This window comes from Pundamilia nyererei, unplaced genomic scaffold, assembly GCF_000239375.1.
Source record: "Pundamilia nyererei isolate P.nyererei 1_Seehausen unplaced genomic scaffold, PunNye1.0 scaffold00084, whole genome shotgun sequence".
In the NCBI taxonomy this organism is placed as follows: Eukaryota; Metazoa; Chordata; class Actinopteri; order Cichliformes; family Cichlidae; genus Pundamilia; species Pundamilia nyererei.
In genome coordinates this window covers 318032-341076 of record NW_005187485.1, presented here as the reverse complement: position 1 = coordinate 341076, position 23045 = coordinate 318032, and the positions used below count along the sequence as shown (strand labels likewise).

The window sequence follows — 23045 nt, the reverse complement described above, 5'->3', positions numbered from 1 at the left end:
ATAGATAGATAGATAGATAGATAGATAGATAGATAGATAGATAGATAGATAGATAGATAGATAGATAGATAGATAGATAGATAGATAGATAGATACCAGTGTTTACTGTAAATGTCGATTCAGCCTGCTTTGCATCTGTTGGTGTGGGTGCAGTTGCAGGTGCAGGTGTTTGGGCCCTTGACACTGTGGGGGGAAAAAAGATCACATGTGAAAAACTAAAGAAAAGTAGAAACAAACTTTCCATTGAAGGTTCCTATACTGTCCACTTTACATCAAGAACAAAGCACAGCGTTGTTAATGCCCGTGATTTTCTCAATGTGGCCAGACTTCAGAATGTGTCTGGCCAGGCACAGTAGCGAGGCCTGCAGATGCACTGAGTATGTCACAGTAATAGTCTTGTGAGTGGGCCTGTGAGGCAACCTCTGAGTGCAACAGAGCTGGATTGTTGTGCAAGACCACAGGACAGAGAGGCTGTTGTCTGTTTACTCACTCAGCACCTTCCAAATAGTGCCGAAGCTCCACAAAACCTCTACTTTCTTGGGCCAGTGCTGCCAGCACTACACAAATAAAGCCATACGAGGGAAAATATACTGAGATAGAAATGATTAACAGCTCACTCTACTTTTTAAAATTTTACCAATCCTTTTAAAATTTGTCACCTTCATGAATGGGACGTGTTGCTTAGATGTAACTGTTAACAAGCTAATCCCCAAGTTGCAGGCTATTTTTTTCCTAATCTTTAAACAGATAAAAAAAAAAATAAGACAAGAAAAATAGTTTAGTTTTGTTAATGCAACACCCCCCATAAGCTTCACATGCTTTGCTCCACTGCTTACTCCTTTACTTTAAGGGGAACCCTAAAAAGTAATGAAGCAGACATAGTTCTTTATTACCACCACTGAACAGAATAAGCTGCACTAAAGGTTGGAAGCCACACAGTATTTTTAGCTCCATCCCATCACAGTTTTGTGGTTCAATGACGGAACCATATTGTTACACTGGCAACCATGTCATGATTGTAGGTGCAAGAGTTTAGCAGACAATAAAAGTCATTATAATGGACTGATTTTTTTTAATTTATTTATATGTTTTTTAGATATTTTCTTTGGCATTTTTTTTCTCTTAGAACTTTCTAAAGTTCCCCTGGCTGGTTCTTGGTCCCATGTGACACTGCATTCAAAAAATCCTGCAAATACGCCAATGTGCATCCTAACATAGGCTTACTGCACAGATACCCTGCTAAAGCTAATCAAGGTGATTAGGTTGTAATGAAATCTACAGTCTCTTTCAACCCCCCAAAAGTTCACACTTGACTTCAGTGAGCCAAGTCTTCAGATTTTCTGGCACTCACCTCTTAACATCACAAACAGGAAAATGCTCAAGTAAACCAAAGTCATCTGAAAGAAATAAAAACAAAACATGTTTTCATGAGATGCTGTGAAACAGTGATGCAGAGAATGCAGCTCTCAACTACTGTCTGAACAAACTGTTGTGCAGTTTTCACACAATCAGTGGTTACAGGATTGAAATGACCTCTACGATCTACTGTAGAAAGTAACTGAGTGCGCCTCAGATAACTCAGATGGCCCTTTTGAAAACGACTGGTGACACGTTGACTACATCCTCTGGTGCATGTGTTATAGAATATTCAAGCACATCCACACCGCATGCAGACAAATGGCTGATCATTAGCACTGAGAAAAACGCTACTGATTTGTACTGTGTCTCTGCAGTCATGTAATGATCTTACAGTTGTTAGCCCTGGGAATGAAAGGCTCCGGGTAGACGATTGAGGCAATACAGTATTCACTCTCCAACATATTGTGCACCGCTCAGTTACCAGTCAGGAAGCTGTAATCAGTCAGGTTCGTGCCACATGGCAGCTTCCTCTTCCTCCTATAGCACGCGGCGACATCACCCACATGCCTCATTCAGCATAGCAGAAAACAAATTCTTACTTTGAATGTCAGACTTTATAAGACACTTTTTTTTGTCAAATGTGAGTGATCGAGGCCACATATTATAGATGCAGTCCTCCCACGTATGCCTGTGCTAAACTTTGTAGCTGTATAGATCTAACTTCATCATATTTTGTTAGCTGTCACCAATTAAAAAATGGCATTGGAGCATATGTCAAAACGACTCTTTTCATGATAATAGAAATCCTTGTACCGGCGAGCCGCAACCTCCACATCAGTGGAAAACGTTGGCTATTTCTTCCTCCCCCTCAATATTTTGCCCACGGCTTAAACAAAAACAAAACAAAACAAAACAAAAAAACAGAAGTAGGAAATAAAAGTGTATTGTGATGTATAATTTCATAGCAACACCTGCCAACGATGAGCAACAGAAGCAGGCAGGGAGGCTAAAGGAGGTCTGTGCCAGGGACTTAGTTTGAATCCACTCCCAGTGAAAAAAAAAATAAAAAAAATTAATCATGATCTTTGACCTATCCGGTGGCAGCTCATCCTCCGGGCTGGGAACAGTGTGACAGGTGAGCATTTGTGGCCGTCATGAGCTCTGACAGCTCAGATTAGCAGGTCATGCCAATCTTCATTTCACTCCAGAGCATATGTCAAGATGAGGCCTGTATCCCCTGGGCTGTACAGACGTCTTTCCCTTCCCCTAGCCTGACCCGCCTGCCTGTTTGTCACATCTTGCACTCTCACTCACTCTCCGTCTGTCTGTTCATCCATTTGTCTGTCATCCTCCATCAATCTCTTTTCACTTGGGTTAGACCAAAACACCCTTCAGCCCTGGGATATTCAGTCTTTCATCCAGGCTATTATGCTTACCTTTGTATCCATCCTGCGAGGTGCCCGAGTCCAGAGATGTATCCGCAGCTTCATCATCCACAGCGCTCTCCTCTGTGTGTCACTTGTGTGCAAGGCTAGTGGAGAAACGGTTAACCAACCACACCCATGTGATCACCCACTACTTCCTCACCCATTTGTCTGAATTCATTTTCAGACTTTCAGTCTCTCTCTCTCTCTCTCTCTCTCTCTCTCGCTCTTTCTTAGTCTCTTCCTCTGTGTTCTTTGGCTTCCAGTTTTCAGTTTGTACTTCTGCTTCATCAAAGCACCGTATGCCTTCTCTTCCTACTGTATCTATCTGGGCTAGTTAACCGTCTTGCTTCACATTTATTTCCTGTTTTCTCTCCATCTCTCATCTGACGCTGGCTTGCAAAAACAAAGAAATGTGACCTTGTATTAAGGGATTGCAGGCATGTTTACATTCACTTAAAAATGCATTGCATGCTGTATTAATTATCAGTCCCTGAACGCAATGAGATTGCAAAAAAATAAAGGCCAGAGGCCGGCAATGTGTATTATTCACTTTGAATTTTAACCCTATGTTTTAAAGCATATAGAAAAGCTGCCCTGTGTACAGTTTCTTTATGTTTTGTAAGAGTTATTTATACATAGCAGTTTAAAGACTTATTACCGCACTGATTATAATCAACGTTCATACTCATACCCCAGAACATATCACTACAGAAAGCCGCTTCCTTCATATTTATTGTGATGTACTGAAGTTTTAAGGAATTGGAATTGCCAGACTCTTGAATTACTGCTTTTTGTCTGTCGTGCTTTATTGCTTCAAGGCTGAAGAAATGAAGGTTGTGATTGTGACCTAAGAGCTTTACCAAACTGAGAAGCACAAACCTACACTGTTACAGCAGACAAAGCCTGCAATTCAAGAAGACTTGCAGAGGAGAGTCTTTGTGCAGAGTGCTGGTGATGCATTTTGAACAGCTTTTCACATTTTTATGTGAAATGGGTTTTTTGTTTGTTTGTTTTAAGAAGTGTTAATATTTACACTAATCAACCACTGACAGGTGAATCATTACAGTGCTCTTGAAACTGATGTGAGCAAGGAAAATGGGCCAACTTGATGGCTAGATGAGTCAGAGCTCCTCCAAAACTGGGGTGCTCCCAGGATGCAGCAGTTAGGCTCACTGATGATGGATTAATGGCTGGCAGATCAGAAGAGCCTAATTGCAGAAAACCTGAATGCCATTTAAGAATACAAAATGCACTGCAGCATGGTGAATATAGGGCTGGGCAGAGATGATGTAAAATGCTCAAGAATATTCAAGTGAGTGTTACAACTGGACCCTGGAACAACAGAAGATGACACAGTCTGGTTATCCGCTTTTTCGTTGCTTAAACCTGACATACAGCTGACATTTTCACACCTTCGAAGTATGACTCAAACCAAGAACTCCCTCACAATTGTCTTTTGAGGTTTCTAACCTGATGACATGCACACATTGCTCAAGATTTGTCCGCCATACTAAACACGCTCAAATGGAAAACATGTGTATTTCATAACTACGTCACTCCTTCCTGACTCTTGCTGGGTGAAACTGATTGCTGCATCAAAAACGTAGTAATTTGTAATTGCTTTGGTTGCTAGCGGATTTTCACAGTTATAGTTGTTCATGTTTGTTCACAAACACTAACCAAGCAGTAGTCTGTGCTTTGGAACCAGTGGTAGAAAGCCTTGCATGCGGGACTTTCCCACACTCACTGAAATGGCAGCACAGATACTATCTATAATCTTATGACCCCACCCCCTCCCTAATCCCATCCCCACCCAACCCTCCTTTTGATATACATTTTCATACGAGTTAGTTTAATTTCAATTAGATTAGATTAAATCTCACTTAGTAGAGTAAGTTGACCTCCGTAAGACTCCTGCTCTTTTTGTGCACCACACATCATCGCTCCTGTGCTGTTTTACTCTTTCAAGATTCTCCCATGATCCTTCAAAAACCAGCAGGTGCCTGTGTCTGTGGGAACCTGGGCAGGTGTGGTAGGAACACAGACAGCTCTCGTGACAATGTCAAGTTCCCCCTTGAACTCTGTCACCACTGTCCCAGAAAAAATTACACACAGGCATGTAAGGGAGATACAGCTTCTCTATTTTGTAATTCCCTAAAAGCACCAATTTCATTTTATTTGATTTGACCCACACTGGTGGATCTGAAACCCTCAAATTTGACTCTGTGCAGCCTCAGACTTTAATAGCACCCAAAGAAAATGTTTTAAATATTTTCATCTTTGTGTGTTTGTGTGTCAAATTTCATGATAAAAGAATGACATTTAGGACATTTTTGTTGCTGTCAAATGTCAAAACTGTTCAAATTTGACCAGAAGAGTGTTGAAGGGTTAACTTGGGAATAAATGGAAGCCGAGTACATGATGAGAATTAACTGGTCATTTAAACCTTCTGTCTACTACTAAGAAGGCCCACCCTTAGCTATCATAGAGGCACAGACTCAAAATAAATAGATAAATAAAGAAAAAAAAATCCAGGAAGCATGTCACATGGTATCAGCCACTGAGAAAGCAACAAATTCTGTTTAATGCATTGGACTTTCCCACAGGTAATCCATCTGTGTCTGATCTAAAGAGCAAATAAACACCTTGAAGTGCCTGTCAGGCATTCAGGGACAGTTTGTAAAACTGGCAAGCCCTGTTATTTTGCTGAAAGAGTGTGATGGACCGAGTTGAAAAACAGGAGGAGCCCAGGAATTATTAGAAAAATATAGTTTCCATTTATTTAACCCCCAAAAATTTTATTTACAAGACTAATAAATGTTGAGCTCATAAAAGAGGTCAAAGAAACAAAACTGAACTCAGGCAAAGACTGCAAACTTAACAAACCAAATGACTGCCCAAACATACATAATTGACCTAAACATGAAATGACATACAAGGGTATATATATAATGGCTGATCAGACCATTGTGACACATGAGGGGGTAACAAACAAAACACAATCATAAATCACAAACGATGCAGTACAATCTAGTTTGTTAATAAACTAAACACTAAAGAAGAAAATCAAAAAACCCCATTAAACCCTAAACTCAAATATTTAATTAAATACAAATACTTTGTTTTTAAAGTAAAAAAAAACACCACACATTCCCCCTTCAGCAGGAAGTGGTGGTGTGGTCCAATTATCTTCCTTTGTATTTAATGGTTTCAAACCCTGGCTACCATCTTTTGTCCAGCAACTCCCAGGGATGATGGCAGGTAAGAAATAAAAAGACAAAAGTTAGTCAGAAAGCAAAGAAATTAAGTAGTATGAATACATAAGTAAACTAAATGTGCGCGCTTACAAATAGAACAAATGTATCCAAACCAATCAATAAAGTTATTGGCAACTAAAATGTATTACTATGTTCAAATGAAGAATGAAAATACAAAAGTTACCGACTTTAGAGTGTGGCCACAGGTTTGGCCATCACAAAGAGGCTACTGGGGAAGTAGCCTTGAAGAGGTTTACTGTATTCATTTGCTAAAGTCTACAATGAGACAATATTTTTTGTTTAAACATGACAACATAGCAGGCTCTGGCAAATGGATACTGTATTCTGGGATTTCAGGATGTGAAAATGTAAAATAGTATAAAGTTCCTAAAACATTTCATATCAGACTCTGACACTGAAATAATAATAATGCTTATCATTGTCTTTATTTATCCCAGAAGACTTCCACACAAAAAAGATTGAATAATAAAAACACCCAACTGAACTAGTTCTACCGTACTGTATATACATTACAGGTAGCAGGCTTTTGGTTCCCACCTTGTCAACATTAACAATTCATTGTCTTTCTACCTGCTAATATTATTCCATTATCTAATATTCTGTTTAGTTAGTTGTAGTCTATCATTCACATGTTGGGGCAAATTACATCCTTCTTCCCAACAACAGGAGAGCAGGGCCACAAAGCGAGTCATGATAGCTGCTAGTGAAATCATGTTCTAATTTGTTAAACCCGTGGTTGCTTTGATTTGATTTCTTGATTTGATTTCTGAATAATGAGAGCATTGACAGAGTTTGCAGAAATTACAGTTAAATTTTTGAGTTTGCTCCCAGCTGGCAGCACAACTAGGTAAAGCAATAAAGAGGAATTAAATCGTACCTTTTTCCCCTCCCCAAACACTTACCTGAGAGTGGTAAGGAAGATGTTAAACCAAACCAATGAGGTAATTAGTCGCTTAATTCCGCCCCCCCCTTCTTTTGACTTAATTGTGCTCTCATACAGCCTGCCTTTTCGAGCTCTCTTGAGAATCCTCTAAAAACAACACATCACAAATGTTCACGAGGCCAATGAGGAAAAATAGAAGCTGACATACAATATTGAGCCGTCGAGCCTTCATTTTAGCAGATTACTGTTCCTGCCTGAGCTAAAACGATACATTGTGAACAGGCTTTGGCACAAAACTGCAGTCAGACAGGAAGTGAACAACTGTTCAGTAATGAGACAAACAGTTCATGATGGAGAATAGCATGCGTGACTGAAGAATCATAGTAAAACATTTAGTTTTATCTCCTGGCACACACGTCCCGCTGAGGAGACAGAAATATGTGGGTTTGACAAAATTTTGGATTGTACCAGCCTCATATAAGTCAATATTTCTGCTGAAATAATAATTTGCACTTGGTAGTAAGAGCAGACCACATGATGTTAATAAAAAAAAGATAGCAAGTTACCATATTTACCATATTCTTTCTAACCATGATTTTTGGACTGTAGCAGAGAGTTATGTGACGCTGATGTGATGAAACGTACTTGGAGGGGAAAGAGGAAGCTGGAAGGGTGTGTGCATAACGGATTTGTATAGAGATGTGAGAAAACCCAGTCACTATTTGTGCATATTGGGTGGAATCTAAAAGATCTATTGAAACTTTGAAGAGCTTCTGTTCTCCTTACAGCTTACATGCACTACTATAAATAAAGAGTACCCTGTAACTGCACTGCAGGAAAAGCAACTCATGTAGCCAAGCTGTTGTCAGGCCAACATGCCAATATGAGTACATTAAGCTGATGAGTGATTAGTTCCGAAAGCACTTTCAGAAAGATAGACACACAAGTTATTAAATGTCTTCTTAAAATAGTGCAACTAGTATTACTCTTCATATAACTCTTTAATATAAAGCTATCTGTATGTTATTTCTTTGAGCCAGCAGCATGGCTCAGTTGATAATAATAGCACTTAATTGGCCAAGCACTGTGAATGGGTCAAAATGCATTACTCGGCTGTACTTTGTGTCAGGTGCCAATTACCAAATATTAGCTTCCTTACAGGCTAAACTAAAACAGTGAAGTAAACACTGCATCTGCTGAATATTAGCATCTACACTGTCTCCACTCTGATAAAAGAAATAAAGAAAGCTGATGTAAGAATTTAGCTAAAAGCACTGCTATGCTTTACAATGGAAGGACAGTGTCACAGAGAGACTTGCATTTTTGCAGAGGTTTGTTGTTTTTTTTCTTCTAAATTGCCTTTACAATCAGATCTCACACATTTGATCAGAATTCATTGTCAACATCATTGTTTTGTTTTGTTTTTTGTTTTGTTTTTAAATGTCTGGTGTAATGCCATTTGGGTTTTGAAAAAGATCTACAAAGATTAAAACTATTGCATGGGCTGTGGAGTGAAAGCCTTTGGCGAACTGCTTTTCTCTGAACTAGAGAAGGATTTTGGAGCAGTGGCCACAGCAGCAGCTTAACTTAACCCTGTCTTCTGCTCTCTCTATCGCTCCCTGACTGCCCACTCGCCGCGACTCTGCAAGACAAATTCCCTGCATGGTTTCTCCTTCTCTCGCTCTCTCTGATGCTGTGAGCCGAACTTCAATCCCAGAGAAAACAGGATTAGAGCCTGGCCCTAGATATGGCTTTACCTCCCGAAGACATAACTGTGCTAAATACCCCTCACTACAATCCCATTGTAGGGATTCCCACAGACTAACTGTGAGATCTGAAACTCTTTGTAGGAGACAAAGGAGGGATGGCACACTGTTCTCATCTGGATACATGTTGGAAAATGTCGATGTAGGATGGGTCAAAAGGATGATGTCTGCCAGGGTGGCACCGTCAGTCTGTGCTGCTTCTGCCCCAGCGCACAGCCGTGTCAGTCCATTTTTATGTCTCACTGACTCATGTCTACCTGCAGGCCAAAGCGATGGATGGGGGGGAGGGGAGCGTGAGTAGTGACCAGCACTTGGCTCCAAGAAGCAGGGCAAAGGTGAAAGGGGCAAGAGTGGAAGAGGAGAATAGACTATGATTTCAGGGAAGGAAGAAAACAAGCTCAAAAAGGAGATGAAGAATTTTATTAATAGAAAAAGCTTGTACAATAGCATCGGTTTGACATCCTTGATTGCATGTGGGTCTTGAGGCTCTTGTACTTTCCCCCCCTCAACCTATTCATTCCCTTTCTTCCAGCTTCCTTTAAGCTTGTTCAGCTTTTTGTAACAGTCAGTACATTAGGTCAAACCAATCTTTTGAGGAAAATTTCAAATGATCAGAATATACAAAAAAAAAGTCAAAACACTTGAAAATTGAAATTTTGCATTATGCCACATCTCGGTTTTTGCCTTTTCATTCAAGGTGATTGGTGAGATACAATTCAAAGAGAATGATGATAACAGAAAAACACAGTGGTGAATATCTGTTTTACAATACTCTATTGAATGGATACGGTCGACTCACAAGCCGTACCGTATAGAATTTGTTCGACTTCTAAACTAACTCTCCTCGTAGCTCAAAGGGAAGATCAGAATCTCTCTGCGGTTGGTGAACAGCCATGAACTGCCTCGTTCTCTCAGCACCCTGCAGAGACACGTTAGATGTATGTTAGGTGACACGTGTATTGTGTGTTTTACGGTTTTATCGCAAGTAAATAATGTTCAAATCAAAGATATTTTATAACAGGGTGTGTGTTTATTTACACACCCGAGGGCGGGTTGGCAATCTCCATTCGTTCCTTTGTTGACTCAGTTTGTGTTCAAACACAACTGAAGGGGCAGGACGAGAGGGAGCCGCTGTGTCCTGGTACATACCCACATCCCTCACATCTTCATACAAATGGTCGACGGGGCGACGGATGACATCTTGTAGAGCACATAGAACGCATGGCGAAAACACAATCGGGAAATACTGTAAATGTGCTGCATTAGAACAAGGTCAGATATAGACTCTAAATGTAGCATGATATTTAGGCTGTGAGGTGTTTACTGGCCTGACTGCTCTGAGCCACGTTTGCGTCTTACCAAGTCCACGTGTTTCCTCAGGGGGGGGGCTGAGATGTGGCGTGTAGACACCGGTGGGATAATAATAATGGGAACATTCCTGCAGAATATGAGACAGAAGCGATAGCATCAGCTCATCAGCCATGACCTTTGATAACTTCCCTTTAATAGCAATTCCAGATGTTTCTCATCAATGGAGGGATGGAGGCTACCGTGAATTTTTTAAAGAAGTGATTCAACCTATTTCTGTCGCCACTTTTGTCTAGAAATAACCTCGCAACACATTTTGAAGATTCCCATCATGGATTCCTGCCTGTTTAGGAAAACATGGGAAGTGAAGACAAAGGGTATGTAATCCCTGTTATCAAATGGAGAAGTCATTGGCATCCACACACTAACAGAAACAGGTTTTTATCTTAAAAATGTTGCAAACAGGCTGAAAATCTGGCCCAATCACACCAAACTTTCTATTCAAAACTAGTTATCATTATATGTTAAATATGTTTATAGGCAAATCAGTGTAAGGTGTTTGCAGATCCATCCTGTTCTGACAGCAGTGTTATGTTTTCTTTTTACTACACTAAACTGTTTTCTCCAAGGTTCAAATCCCCGTTGGCCTTTTTAAAGTACAAAATGATAATTTCTCCAAGATCGATATGTATTTTGAATGCTAATTGTGATGTATCGATCTCTGTTCCATCTCTCTGCACTGCTAAAGGTTTCATTAGCTTATCTATCAATTTCCCATGTTATGGCTGAATTCTCCGCTTCCTCTCCTGCCAGTATTCCTCACCCTGTGCATAACCTCTTTCCTTCCTTCATCTGTTTACGCAACCTTTTTTGTGTCTTCGCATATTTTTCAATTGCCCTTTTCACTTTCTGCTCTTTGCCTCCTCTCTCGGGTTCCCACCTCCGCATAGCTCTCGTACACGTTGCTGTCCGCTTCTGATCCAGAGTCAACGAGCAGCGTGCGCTGGGCTGCCGCGTTGATCATCTCTCTGCTCTCGTACTTGTTGGAGTTTCCCGCAGCTGATTGACTTGACCTGCACGGTGGAATCACACTTTGTCATCTGCCAGCCCACGATTTATTTCCCCGCAACTTGTAGTAATTAGTCCCCAGTGTGAATTCAGAGTTACAAAGCATTCACCACGCACAGCAGCTTGTTTCCTGCATACATTAACTTCTTAATAACAATACATTATGTGGCATGTGTATCCATTTGTTGCAGGGTTGCGGTGCAGGTTTATTGACACTAATATAAACGGGATATTGAGAGACTTGTTGTTTTTGCCTGCCTGGCTGTTTTCTGGGGAGTTTTTTTGTCCACGGATGAGTGGGTGGATGAGGGCTCAGACTTACTTGAGTGGATTTGGTTGGTATTTTTATTACTTCTTATGACAGGGCCTGAACCTACCCCTCATCTTCTTTCTTCTTTCCATCCAACACACTGTCCCTGCTGCCCGCTGCTGGGGATACAAAAGAGAAGCCAAGATAATCAGAGAAATGTAAAAGACGAGAGTGAGAGTGAATAAATGACGAGTAGGCTGTAAAGAAAAAAGAAAAAGAAAAAAAATCTATGTGAAAACCAAAAGGCAGGTGAAAAAAAAAATTCTTGAAGGAGAGACCTTGACAGTTAGAGTGAAGAAGAAATGGGAAGAGACAATAAAAGCGATAGAGGACGGACATAATGATAGCAAATGAAATAACAGATATATATGAAACACAGGGGTGACAGCTTTGAAGGATTAATGTGGCGGGGAGGGTGGAGGCCTATGTAGTGAGGAAGAGGAGAAGAGACAGGGTTGACAAATAGAAAAAAAAGGCACATAAAGAGATGAGGCGAGAGCGAGAGGCTAAGCTGACAGTTGTATCGTGGCTCAGTGATATTGCTGTGGAGGTATGTGAGGAATCAGAACAACGCGATGACAGAGCGCCGTGGAAGAAACATTTTAACATCCACTGATGGGAATATAATTATGTTTACCTGTCTGACCTTGCCTCTTTTTCCACCTTAGTCCAAAGAAGCAACCAATCAAATTAAACACCAGCAGGCCTCCTAATACTGCTGTCAACACCACAGTCAAATAGACTGGCAGTCCACTTCCACCTAGTTTGCAAAACATTAGAAATATTATCTCTGTGCAGAGGAAGTAATATGGAAATTTGCAAAGATAAAAACTGACTGAGACAGGCCCGACCACTCACTCAATTGTCTTTATTGATTAAAAACTAGCAGAGGGGAAAAAGTATGGGTGGGTGCCATGACAACCACACTTTTACAGCAAACATTAAAAGCATTGGAGGTGCATATATTAACATGATTTAGCCAAATGAAGGTAGCTGCTGTGTAAAAGACTTACCCTGTGAGGCTGGGTCTATATCTGATGGGTCCTCATCTGAATCTGGCCTCTCTACAGACAAAATAAAATAGGACCGCAAATGCACATTTGTTAATTAGATCTCAGACTATCAGGTGCTTGTGCTGTTCAACCCTAAAGTGGGGTTACTCCAAACTGACCCTTAGTGGTGATGGTCAGTACTGCATTGTTGTCAGCATATTCGCTCTCTCCTATTGCATTAAGGGCATTGACAGAGAAGTTGTAAGTGGTGACAGGCTGCAGACCAGTAACAGTAAAGGTTGTCTCACTGGGAGGGAAGACATCCACATACAGGAAACTGACAGACTGATCCCAACAGTACCTGTCAACCAAAACAGTTAGTCAAGTACAATTCTTTGAGACTCCGAAAAAAAACCCCACCCTTGTTCATCTGACATCGTTTCTTGGCTCTTTCACCTGATGCGGAATCTCTGTTGCAAACCACCATTGAAGCCGGGTATCCATTCAAGAGTGACAGAGTCATGGCCAACACTGACTTGGCGAAACGATGAAGGGGGATCTGGGTGATCTGAGGGTAAAAGAAAAAGCAGAAAAATGAAAAAAGAAGAAAAACAAAGAAAGAAGGAAGAAAGAAGGAAGAAGAAGCAAGCGTGCGCTCAATTTTTGTGAGAGAGCTGAACACCGTCACTCAACAGGGGGCTGTTTGAAAAGGCTTTAGGTGCTAAGAGACTGAGATGTGTGCCATTATATAGTCGAGTGATTCCATTCGCAGGCATGAAGAGCTACTGTGGATTAGACTGGTGCCGCCTTCTTTTTAATGGAGCTGTTAAAAACAGACAAAATGATAAACATGAGTTCAGAGCTGATGTTTTTTTATTTTATTTCATTTCCATTATTTATTTATTTTTTGACAAAAGGAAAATAGAAAGAAAAATCACTTAGGGGTACTCTCACTTTCCCCATTTGTCATACAGCTGTGTTAGGAACAAAATCATTTTGTCTGATATACTGCACCCATACTGTGTATAACTGTTTACCTCAGAACAAAATGCTCGCTTTATTTTTTTGCAGTTTAATTTCATGCTGTGCCCTCATGACACATCACTCCAGGTATATTAGTCTGGAATGTTTAATCAAGAAAACTGGGAACAACCAATGACGGTAAACAGACCAGAAGAGAGATGATCATTGTGGTTAAAATTTGTCGGAAAGCTTTAAAAGCTTGTTTATTTTTTCCAACAGTTTATTCTTTGTCAAAGTTTAGTGAAAAGGCTTAAAAAACCCTCATATTTCCTGACAGCAGCAGTTTTGCATCACTCCTCATTTGCTCTTGCTTGCCCTTTGTTGTATAAACGATGAGTAAACATGGGATTTAGCTTTAGCTGGTCTTTCTCAGCATAAACTAGCTGATTTATCCATTTTATCCAAAAATGTTCTGCAGTGAAGGATGAAGCCTCTTGATTATTATCAGTATTGTGAACAAAGGTCAATGTAAGCAATCCAGGTCTTCAGTCTGACACAGGGCATAACTTCAGTCAGGGTAGTAAAGCAAAAGTGGATTATTTGGCATTTGGAGCGTAGAAAAAAAAAAAAAAGGAGGTTGGTTTTTTGGGGGGCAGAGGGAGAGATAGTGGAGGGGAAAAGGAGGAGAGATAGTAGCGTAGCAACATAAGAAGGATGCTCTGCTCGTCTATGGCTCCGGGCTTCAGCCCAGTTTGCAAAGTAAATAATTCCCGCTATCAGCTTTGCTCATAAGATTCCAGGGCAGAGAGGTCAGCCTTATTTGGATCTCGTCTCCTTCAAATCCAAAAAGCACCATGCTACAAGAGGAAAAAAGCTCTCCTCCTCTCAGGCTCTACAATGATAAGGAAGCATATAAAATGTATTATCACTGCGTCAGATAAATTATGAATATTCACAGCTGTAAAAAAAAAAAAGAAAGAAAGAAAAGAAAGTGACTGGGGAAAAAACAATATTGGATTGTATTTTATGGTTTTTATAGTAAACATTAAATGTGTCCAACTGTGGCTGTGGGCTTTTGCTCAAAGCTGGACTGTGTTGATAATAGTGGTAGTTCACAGATACACTGGTAGCTTGAAGGTAGAAACCTCTAAGCATGCTGGCAGACTCAAGCATATCACTGCAGCATTATCTGAGGAAGAAGTAAAGTAGTGCTATGGGCTAAATGATAAGGTAGAGATAAAGCAGTGGAATAAGTTTACTTAAAGTGCTGCTTCTCAGGAGCAACAACTCTCTTCACTTTACAGAAGTCTAGATGTCTTGTGCCTCCCCCAGACTATTGTAATTTTGCTGAAAACGGCTGATAGACTTTGGACAAGGCAGCACTCAGACTCAGTCATTGTGATACGCTGCCAAATTAGAAATAAAGGAAAAAAAATAGCCCTCCACTACCAAGTATAATGATTATTCATGATAATAACAATAAACCATGAATAATCCCTACATGTTGAGCCATAACCACTGAGTTTGATCATTTACCATCAGCTACTCTAAGTCAGATCTGAAGGTAACACAGTTATTATGCTTATTACGACCCAGAGAACAGCATCCCTACAGTCAACCACAGAGGCTGAAACCTTTGCTTTAGTGCTGTTTTTCCCCTAAGGATCCAGGATGACTTCATCGCATTGAGGTTCCTGTGGAGTGAAGATGGAAAGAAAATCTGTGGAGGGAACTGAAATTTTGAGTTGCCAAGCAGCAGCCAAGAGACCTAAAGGACTAAGAGATTTTCTGTAAAGAAGACCGGCCCCAAATCCCTCCTGAGGTGTGTTCAAACCTGGTGATCATCTACAAGAAACATATCATTGCAGTGCTTGGCAGTAAGGGTTTCTCCACTAAGTACCTAGCCATGTTTTGCTCGGGGATCAAATACGTATCTCAGTGGCATACATATCAATTTCTAACTTTTAATGTAATGTATGTTTTTTTCTGGATTTCTCTCCATTAAAATCAAACTACAATAAAAATTACATACTGTTAATTTCTTTGAAAGATTCAGTCCTATAACTCTCTCCAGAGATAGGCTTACACACACACACGAAACAAAAATAGCGATTCAGTACTTGTGCTGATGAGCTGGATGTCTAGCTTGTCTTCCCCAAGCGAGTTGCGTGCAGTGCAGCTAAAGACAGCGTAGTCCAAAACTGCGCTCACGTTTACCACTCGAACTGTGCTGGTGTGAAAGGAGCCTTCCCTCATTATCATCTCCTCATACCTGTAGCATGAACGTACGCACACAAACACAACCAGAGAAACACAATAGAGAAAGACAAATCCTTAGCATACAGACACACATTTTGCATTTTAATGTTACTCAGCTTGACACCAAAAAGTGTTGAACAGGTAAAAAATATCAAAAGCACTAAATCTGGATTTAGCAATGACATATTAAAAAATTGCAAAATAGTGTAGCATATAATATTTGACTTGAAGTTATTTTTATTATACAAATTTAGCACAAGCATAAACAATTAACATATTCAATTCTCCAACCTGGGATTTTCAAAATCCATGAGTACACCACTTTTTTCCCAAGAGAAGTCGACACGAGGAACGCCCTCTGCCTGGCACACAATTTCAGCTGTGCTAGTGCCATCCCCTCTGCTTGCTACCTTTCTCCATTGGGGACCTTTACGAAGCTCTGGTTTAACTATATATGACAAGATGGGCATAGAAGATTATTCTTGCAGATACCACACAGCGAGGAAATGGAAATGTTTTATCGCCTTCTCACAGTGAAAACCGAATACAAAACTCACATTGCACAACCAACCGTATATGTGCACTGGCAGGGGGTTCTATGCCATTATTGGCTAGGCACTCGTAACTACCAGCGTGAGCCCGAGTCACATTATAGATGGTCAGAAGGCCTGATTCGTCTTCCTGGGTTTCCTCGCCCATCTCCACCTCCTCCTCTCCCTGTCAAAGATAGAGTGAGGCAGGATAAGAAGACGACAGCCGCTATCCCTCAGCACACATCTGCCTCCCCTACCTGTCTAGATGGATGAGAGCTAGACAGGTAGATTGTGAGGAAGAGCTGAGCCGGAAACCATCAGGGCCTGGGGTCTGGATGGGAAGGGCACTCAATGGAACAAGCTCTGAGAACAGAGAAGAATAATGCCAAAGGCTAGAGAGCCACAGGAAAAGAGAGAAGGAGGGGGCCATGCAGGTTGAAAGTGACACGCACACACGACTGCCAGGGGGTGGGTTAAGACTGGTCGGCATCGGTAGATACAGAGACCACGCCACATTGACGAATGTGCCCTTTAGTCACGCAGCAGTAATGAAAGCTATTTTTCTGGATTTGGGCTGAGCGTGGAGCAGGAAGAGGTGGGGTGGAAGGATAGTTAGAGCCAGTGAAATATGGTGCATCTGGGCATTTGCAAAGGCCAGTAAAAAAATGGCAAGAAAGGAAGCCAGATAAAAGGAAGGTCATTTAGGGGATGACTGCTTCTGTGTACGTTTTTTTATATATGTGGCTCTCACCAGCCATTTCCAAGAGAACATGCCAGCTATAATCGGGTTCGCATCTGCCACACATATCAGATCTGCTGTTTCCCCCAGGTTCACGAACACCGGCTCTTTCTCTGCTTTGACACTTGGAGCATCTGAGGGTAAGAAAAAAGGAATAAGGTTACGGCAGGAGCAATGTCAACCAGGGACAAATCATTTGGCAAACCATTAAACAGGCTTGCTGCATTGCTGTAATTACTCTTACACCAGTTTGCCTTTGCAAATATTCATAAACCCATTATAATTGGCCACTGTGCTTTGGATACAATGTCATTAACTTCTTTAGGTGATAACCAAGACCAAGAATTGAAAACACAGGGGTCGCAGAGGAGACCAAGCAAAGTCTCAACTCCTCTACTTAACTATCAGGCTTGAGTTCATTCTCTGTATGGTCATTAGTCAAAAAAATAAAACAAGAGAAAAGCATCAGAAAGGAAAAAAAAAATCCAAAAATACTAATGAAGCACACTTACTTAAAACAAGCTCTGTCAACAAGGCAGAAACAGGTAAAGGTCATACACACAAAACAACAATAAAAACTCATTGGAAAGCTGACAGTGAGACAATAAAGAGCATAAAGGCAGTCTGGCTAACATATAAATAGGGAAGTGATTAGCTAAAGGGAAAAGGGGACACAACAAAAATAAAAATAAATCAAATATGGACACGAGTTAAGCAAATGGAATAACGAAATAAGCAAAACAAGAAAGAGAAAGGAAGAAACACAGTAAGAGCATCTGTTCTTCTTATAGATGTGTCTGTAACAGACATCTGGTCATGTGACCTATGAAGGTGTGATAGTGATGAAACAAACAAGAGGAGTAGGGTAACCTGGTGACCCTCCAGTTTGCCATTTTTATACATATACAATCATTCTACATATACGCTATATCTTCTTCCTCACTGCATGACTCCACCTCTTTTCTTTGTTCGCCTCTGCCTCACAAGCTTTTCATACATCCCATGGGTGCCGTGTACTTGCAACAATAAAGCCATTAGTGCCTACTTGTCTAAACCTATGTTCACTCTCGAGGAACAGTGATGGGAAACGCTAGCAAGACACAGACCTCTGGGTTTGTGGAATCCACCCATGTTGGTCTCCTAACCAAGAACGACACCAATAAGTGGCTTACACCGCCACACATAAAAGCTACCACAATTCTCCATACATAATGAATATCTACAACTGTCAAGCCCAGTCAGATCAAGATGGCAGAATCCATTAGGCATGTACCATGGGCTTTAGTGAATCAGGCAGACCTACATTTTCCACATTCCTATTATTAAATCATCAGTATCGGGGCAGAGGGCCTAGAGCTTGAGGCTGGGCCTGGGGCAGCAGTGGTGGTGGATGGCCTTGCATGGAGGTCTAATGAATGAGGTACGTTTGGCGGGGAGGAACTAGAAGTCAGAGTTGTTGTCAGCATGTGTGGATGCACACTGTCAAGTTCAAAAGCAGTCATACTGTTCCGATTCAAATTCAATTTACAAAACAGGCAAGAGAAATTCAGCTCGTTCTCTATTCAAAGAAGGAAACCTATTCAATAAAGAGTTACCATCTCAATCATTGTTTAAAAATCTCCTTTGCCATTGTAGTTGGCTTCTTGGGGCACTTTCATTAACTTCTATAAAATGTTTGCTCCCTTTCAAAAGGTATAGGAGCAACAGAACAACATCAGAAAGTGTGTGCAAATCTAAAGATTCACACGAGCTCGTCCATTTCCTGTGTGCAGGGTCTTACACTGAACGTCCAGCGTGATGGAGATTTCGTTTGCGCCTTCATCGTTTTCACACTTGACGGCGTAAACTCCGGCATCGTTCCTTGACACATTCCTGATCTCCAGTGAGTGGTCATCTAACCAGTGATAGCGGTAATCTTCCTCTACCAAAACACACACAGACACATGCACACACAGACGTAAAAAGCAATGGTAAATTAAGTATTCATTACATGCTCATCAACTGAATGTCCTCTGGCCACTGGTCTCTAAGTGACGTCTAATTCTGCATTATTGATTGGTCTGGCCGGATTCTCACATCAAGCCAACAATAGACTGTGAGAGAGAGACACCTTCTTTTCCACAGCGCTTAAAATGTAATAGGTGGATTTCTGCATTTAAAATAGTCATTTTATAGTGCTGTTGTATAATGGAGCTAACAGAAAAAGAGAGTGGGTGCAGCAGGGCCCTGGTGACACTGGCCAGGAGGAGAAGCCAGGTTTAGAACTGTTGTGTTGTATTCAGGGAGACAGCAATCCTCATTTAGACTGCATACATTAGAGCAGTAATGAGAATCACATTTGGCAGGGTCCCATGCTGGCTAACCTGCCATGTTTTATTCAGACCCTGAATGGCAGAGCTGAGTGCTTACTTGCTGGCTCAGCTCAACTAGGACCTGGTTTATAGAGCCATCACACAACCCTAGATCACCTTTGACCAGCTTCTCCCTGCGGTGCAGCCAGATGCAGGAGACCTCCTCTGGGTTAGCTGAGACCAGCAGTGGGATGACTGCCATGTCATCCTCAAGCACCTGCACCTCTGTTGGTTGGTCTGGGCTGAATTCTGGTGGGTCTGACAGACAAGCAGCACAAAAAAATAAAATAAAATACAGCTACAGTGAATTGGATTCATACTAAGCAAATAGATCAGTGGCAAGGATATAAAGTCAGTGCCACAGAACCACCAAGAGTGAGCACAAAGACACACAAAACATGTTGGACGTGAAAGCACGAAGAGACACTAATGAGAGTCAAACAAGTAGAAAGTCGACATCCCACCAATAATTCCAGATCTTACTAACTTCACACACTTAGAGGACGGGGGAGTAAGGCAGCACAGGAGGAAGAGGGACAGGCATTAAAACAACGAGTGACAGTACTGTTGTCCAACGGCAGCTCTGCACAAACACATAGTGACATTCCTTCATGCTCATACACAGCACCAAGCTTTGAAACAGTGGCTGGCTGCTGCCTGTGAAATGGCATCAAAGACAAACATGGCCATGCAGCAAAGCAAATGCACAATTAGGACACATTGCCACAGAGCTCAACAGACCCACAACTCACAACAAAGGTTTCCGGTAAACAAAAAAAATTATATTGAACACACATTCTGCAAAGTCACATCAGCAAACTACTTTTTGATCCACGTCATTAATGATCATCATTGTGCATCATTTAAGAATGATGCAACCCAAATCTCTCAGTCAATGACAGGAAAGAATGAGAAAAAGAGAGAGAGAGAGACGTGAGCAAACAATTCACCTTCTACTTACAAAGCACATTGAGCTTATAGTACGTGTTGGTTCCCTCTGCCAAAACATGGCTGTAGGCCTGGCAGATGACCTTCTGGTTGTGATGCTGTGAAGTCAGATTCAGAGACAGAGAACTGTGCACTGAAATGCCACCAAACTCAGCATCCCTGGGTTCCTCCTCGACTCCCTGCAACCTACGACACAATTGCCAACCAGTAAATCCAATTAATAAAGGACTTCAAGTGCACCAAACAGTTATCATTTCTCCTCATTTAATAGGATAAACATCAATCATTCAGACTCATTCTGATAGTGGATTGGGGATCTGATTTTACATAAGAGCTTTTTCTGTTATGTCCCCTTTAGCCTACTGACTAGGCAAACCTTAATGGGCCCAAGATCCAGGAGATGTTTGCCATCGGACTGCTGCTTCCAGCCTGGCACTCCAGGATTAGCGCCTCACCCTGACGAAGTACCTCTTGTTGGGCTGTGATCTTCATACTTACTGGTGTAACTGGAGAACCACAGAGTAAACACGAAAATTCAATTTTGACTCATTGATTATTTCAAGATGAAGGATATAAAATGCAGCAAATCAAATCTGCTGTGAAATTCATTTATCTAATATAATGCTTTTCTCTCAGCTAAGTTAGACTGGGAGAAAATTCAAGTCTTAAAGCTCCAGTCTTACTCACAGTGAACCCTGAGCTTGGTGTATGCAGAGATGGTTTTCTTTGCTTTATTCGTGGCGTCACAGCGGTAGCTGGCCATGTTGTCACTTGCTGTCAGGACCACGACCAGTTCTCGAGCTACACCCATATCAAACGAGGTCTGCTGCAGTGCACCAGTCACTGCCGTTCCATCCTAAATCACAAAGAAAGATTGTAGATCTCTGTGTTTAGGCTCGACAAACACCACGACACAAATATACAGTCAGGCATGCTCTTATGGCAGTGCATTCTCACCTTGAACCAAGCCAAAGTTGCTTTCGGATTTCCCCCAGTGGCGAAACAGACCATATGGACCGTGCTTCCAGAACGTAAGGGGACATCTTTGGGTGGAGCATTGATCCAGACTTTTTGAGGGGGGTCTGTTGATTGTAATTTTTTATGATCAGTTCCTTTGGGTTTTTTTTTTTTTAATATGTTAAGTAGACCTGTTTTTCATATTGTATTAAGGGACTGGTCTCTTTAAAAGAGCTGAAGTTGATATCAATTATACAAATATCAGTTCAAAAATTTCTGCAAAAGACTTTTCCTGGAACTGTGGGGGGGACAGGGTGGCAGTACACCTCCTGAAATATCATCGGTCCCCACTGGTGCTTTTCTCCAAACTCTGTTATCTAATCAATTGGCAGAAATTGGCTGTTTGTTTTCCCCCTCCTGGGAAAAACAAACAGTTGTCCTCAAATCATTGCAAACACAATAATATAACATTAAATTATACAAGAAAATGCAATGAAAAGACTTTTGCTAATTATAGACACTCAAAAGATTGTGTCCCTCCTTCATTTCCCTCACTGTGGATTGGTCCACTGCCCATCCCTGAAAACCCCAGACACATTAGGCTTCCATATTAGGCTTCCATATTAGTGTCTGCAGAGCAATCTCTTTAAGTGTGTCAGTGGTGGCTGGCCTCCAGTAAGTAGGTACTTTGCAATGGTTAATTTAATACCAAGGATGTGTTGGCTGTTTTTTCAACTGAAGAAAAAAAAGACACATTTAATGTATAACTGTAACTACTCTACTTTTTCTTGGGTTTATTACCTTGTGCAGACTGTATATAAAAGATCCATGCTGTCACCCATTGTTCATGGAAGTCCTGTTTTAAAACCTTAGTTTGAGAATTTTGTCTCAAACTAGACATCACAAAGGAGAAACTGGGGACACGGCATGGTTGCAGCGTGTCAACCACAATGTAGCCCCACTCAAAAGCATACTGTATACCACCTTATCCTATATTTTACTTATCTTATAAACAAAATGTCAATAAGACTTGGAATGAGAAATTGAGACCATAAATTTATTATAATAATGTTTTTACTGATATAATAGGTGAGCATCAGGATGTTCCATATAAGTTTATTTAACATCTGACTTCTTTTTGCAATTAAACCTGTGAACGATGTCAGTTTTTTTTTTTTCTATCTATAGGATCCATTGGCATATTGTTACCAATAATATACCAATAAGGTATGGCTTTGGAAGCTTACTTGCAATTTAAATATCTCTTTAAATATTTTGCTGTTTAATTTGTTACATATGCTTGATGAGTATTTATGAAACTTCATTAAGTCAAGATGTGGATTTTCATATTAACCTCTAATATATCTTTATATGTTTATGATTAACTTACCCAGTGTAATTAGACCCTAATCACATTCGTGTTTTCTTGCTGCATGTAAAATGGGTGGCATGATTTATCTTATAATGAATTTTGTTGACTTGTATTATTTGGAAATGAAGGAATACTTAATTTATTTTTTTCAAAAATTAATTAACAACTACATATAAAATATTAAGAAGTAAGTATGTTTTTTTCAGGCTTGATAGCATTTTGGTCTTTGACACATCAATAGAAAAACATTAGGGATCCGCTTCTTTGAAAAAAAAAAAAAAGACTCATCATATATTTGATTTTGGTTCTGTTAATGAGAGGTTCTTTCTCACATTTGTTAATAACCTGCATCTGTGTGTCCATTTGTATACTAACTAGGTCAGCTAAAGCAGCACAGACAAGAAAAAAACCCTTCTGATCATATTTTCAGTGCAACAAAACATCAAGTAAGCGGAGAGACACCACACCTAGTGCTCCGATTACCACTGGGACCACCGTCACCTTCACCCTCCACATCTTCTCGAGCTCTTCT

General features: G+C 40.8%; 2 protein-coding genes across 2 annotated transcripts in view; both read right to left on the bottom strand.

Annotated features, from left to right (window-relative positions):
- fxyd5 (FXYD domain containing ion transport regulator 5) overlaps positions 1 to 2950 on the bottom strand; it is a 6559-nt gene extending 3609 nt beyond the window's left edge. Inside the window, exons 1-3 of the mRNA XM_013912219.1 lie at positions 2796 to 2950; positions 1352 to 1397; positions 97 to 183 (exon numbers count right to left, since the gene is read on the bottom strand). Of these exons, the coding sequence (XP_013767673.1) occupies positions 97 to 183; positions 1352 to 1397; positions 2796 to 2852 (190 nt within the window). The 5' untranslated portion in view covers positions 2853 to 2950. The remainder of the gene's footprint in view (positions 1 to 96; positions 184 to 1351; positions 1398 to 2795) is intronic.
- Positions 2951 to 9382: 6432 nt separating this feature from the next.
- nphs1 (NPHS1 adhesion molecule, nephrin) overlaps positions 9383 to 23045 on the bottom strand; it is a 37454-nt gene continuing 23791 nt past the window's right edge. Inside the window, exons 11-29 of the mRNA XM_005738404.1 lie at positions 21142 to 21266; positions 20872 to 21040; positions 20561 to 20690; positions 20198 to 20370; positions 19354 to 19494; positions 18666 to 18806; positions 16898 to 17019; positions 16171 to 16330; positions 15905 to 16061; positions 15475 to 15626; positions 12848 to 12959; positions 12571 to 12752; positions 12413 to 12463; positions 12037 to 12159; positions 11467 to 11518; positions 10962 to 11094; positions 10073 to 10151; positions 9756 to 9913; positions 9383 to 9632 (exon numbers count right to left, since the gene is read on the bottom strand). Coding sequence (XP_005738461.1) covers positions 9543 to 9632; positions 9756 to 9913; positions 10073 to 10151; positions 10962 to 11094; positions 11467 to 11518; positions 12037 to 12159; positions 12413 to 12463; positions 12571 to 12752; positions 12848 to 12959; positions 15475 to 15626; positions 15905 to 16061; positions 16171 to 16330; positions 16898 to 17019; positions 18666 to 18806; positions 19354 to 19494; positions 20198 to 20370; positions 20561 to 20690; positions 20872 to 21040; positions 21142 to 21266 — 2450 coding nt within the window. The 3' untranslated portion in view covers positions 9383 to 9542. The remainder of the gene's footprint in view (positions 9633 to 9755; positions 9914 to 10072; positions 10152 to 10961; positions 11095 to 11466; positions 11519 to 12036; positions 12160 to 12412; positions 12464 to 12570; positions 12753 to 12847; positions 12960 to 15474; positions 15627 to 15904; positions 16062 to 16170; positions 16331 to 16897; positions 17020 to 18665; positions 18807 to 19353; positions 19495 to 20197; positions 20371 to 20560; positions 20691 to 20871; positions 21041 to 21141; positions 21267 to 23045) is intronic.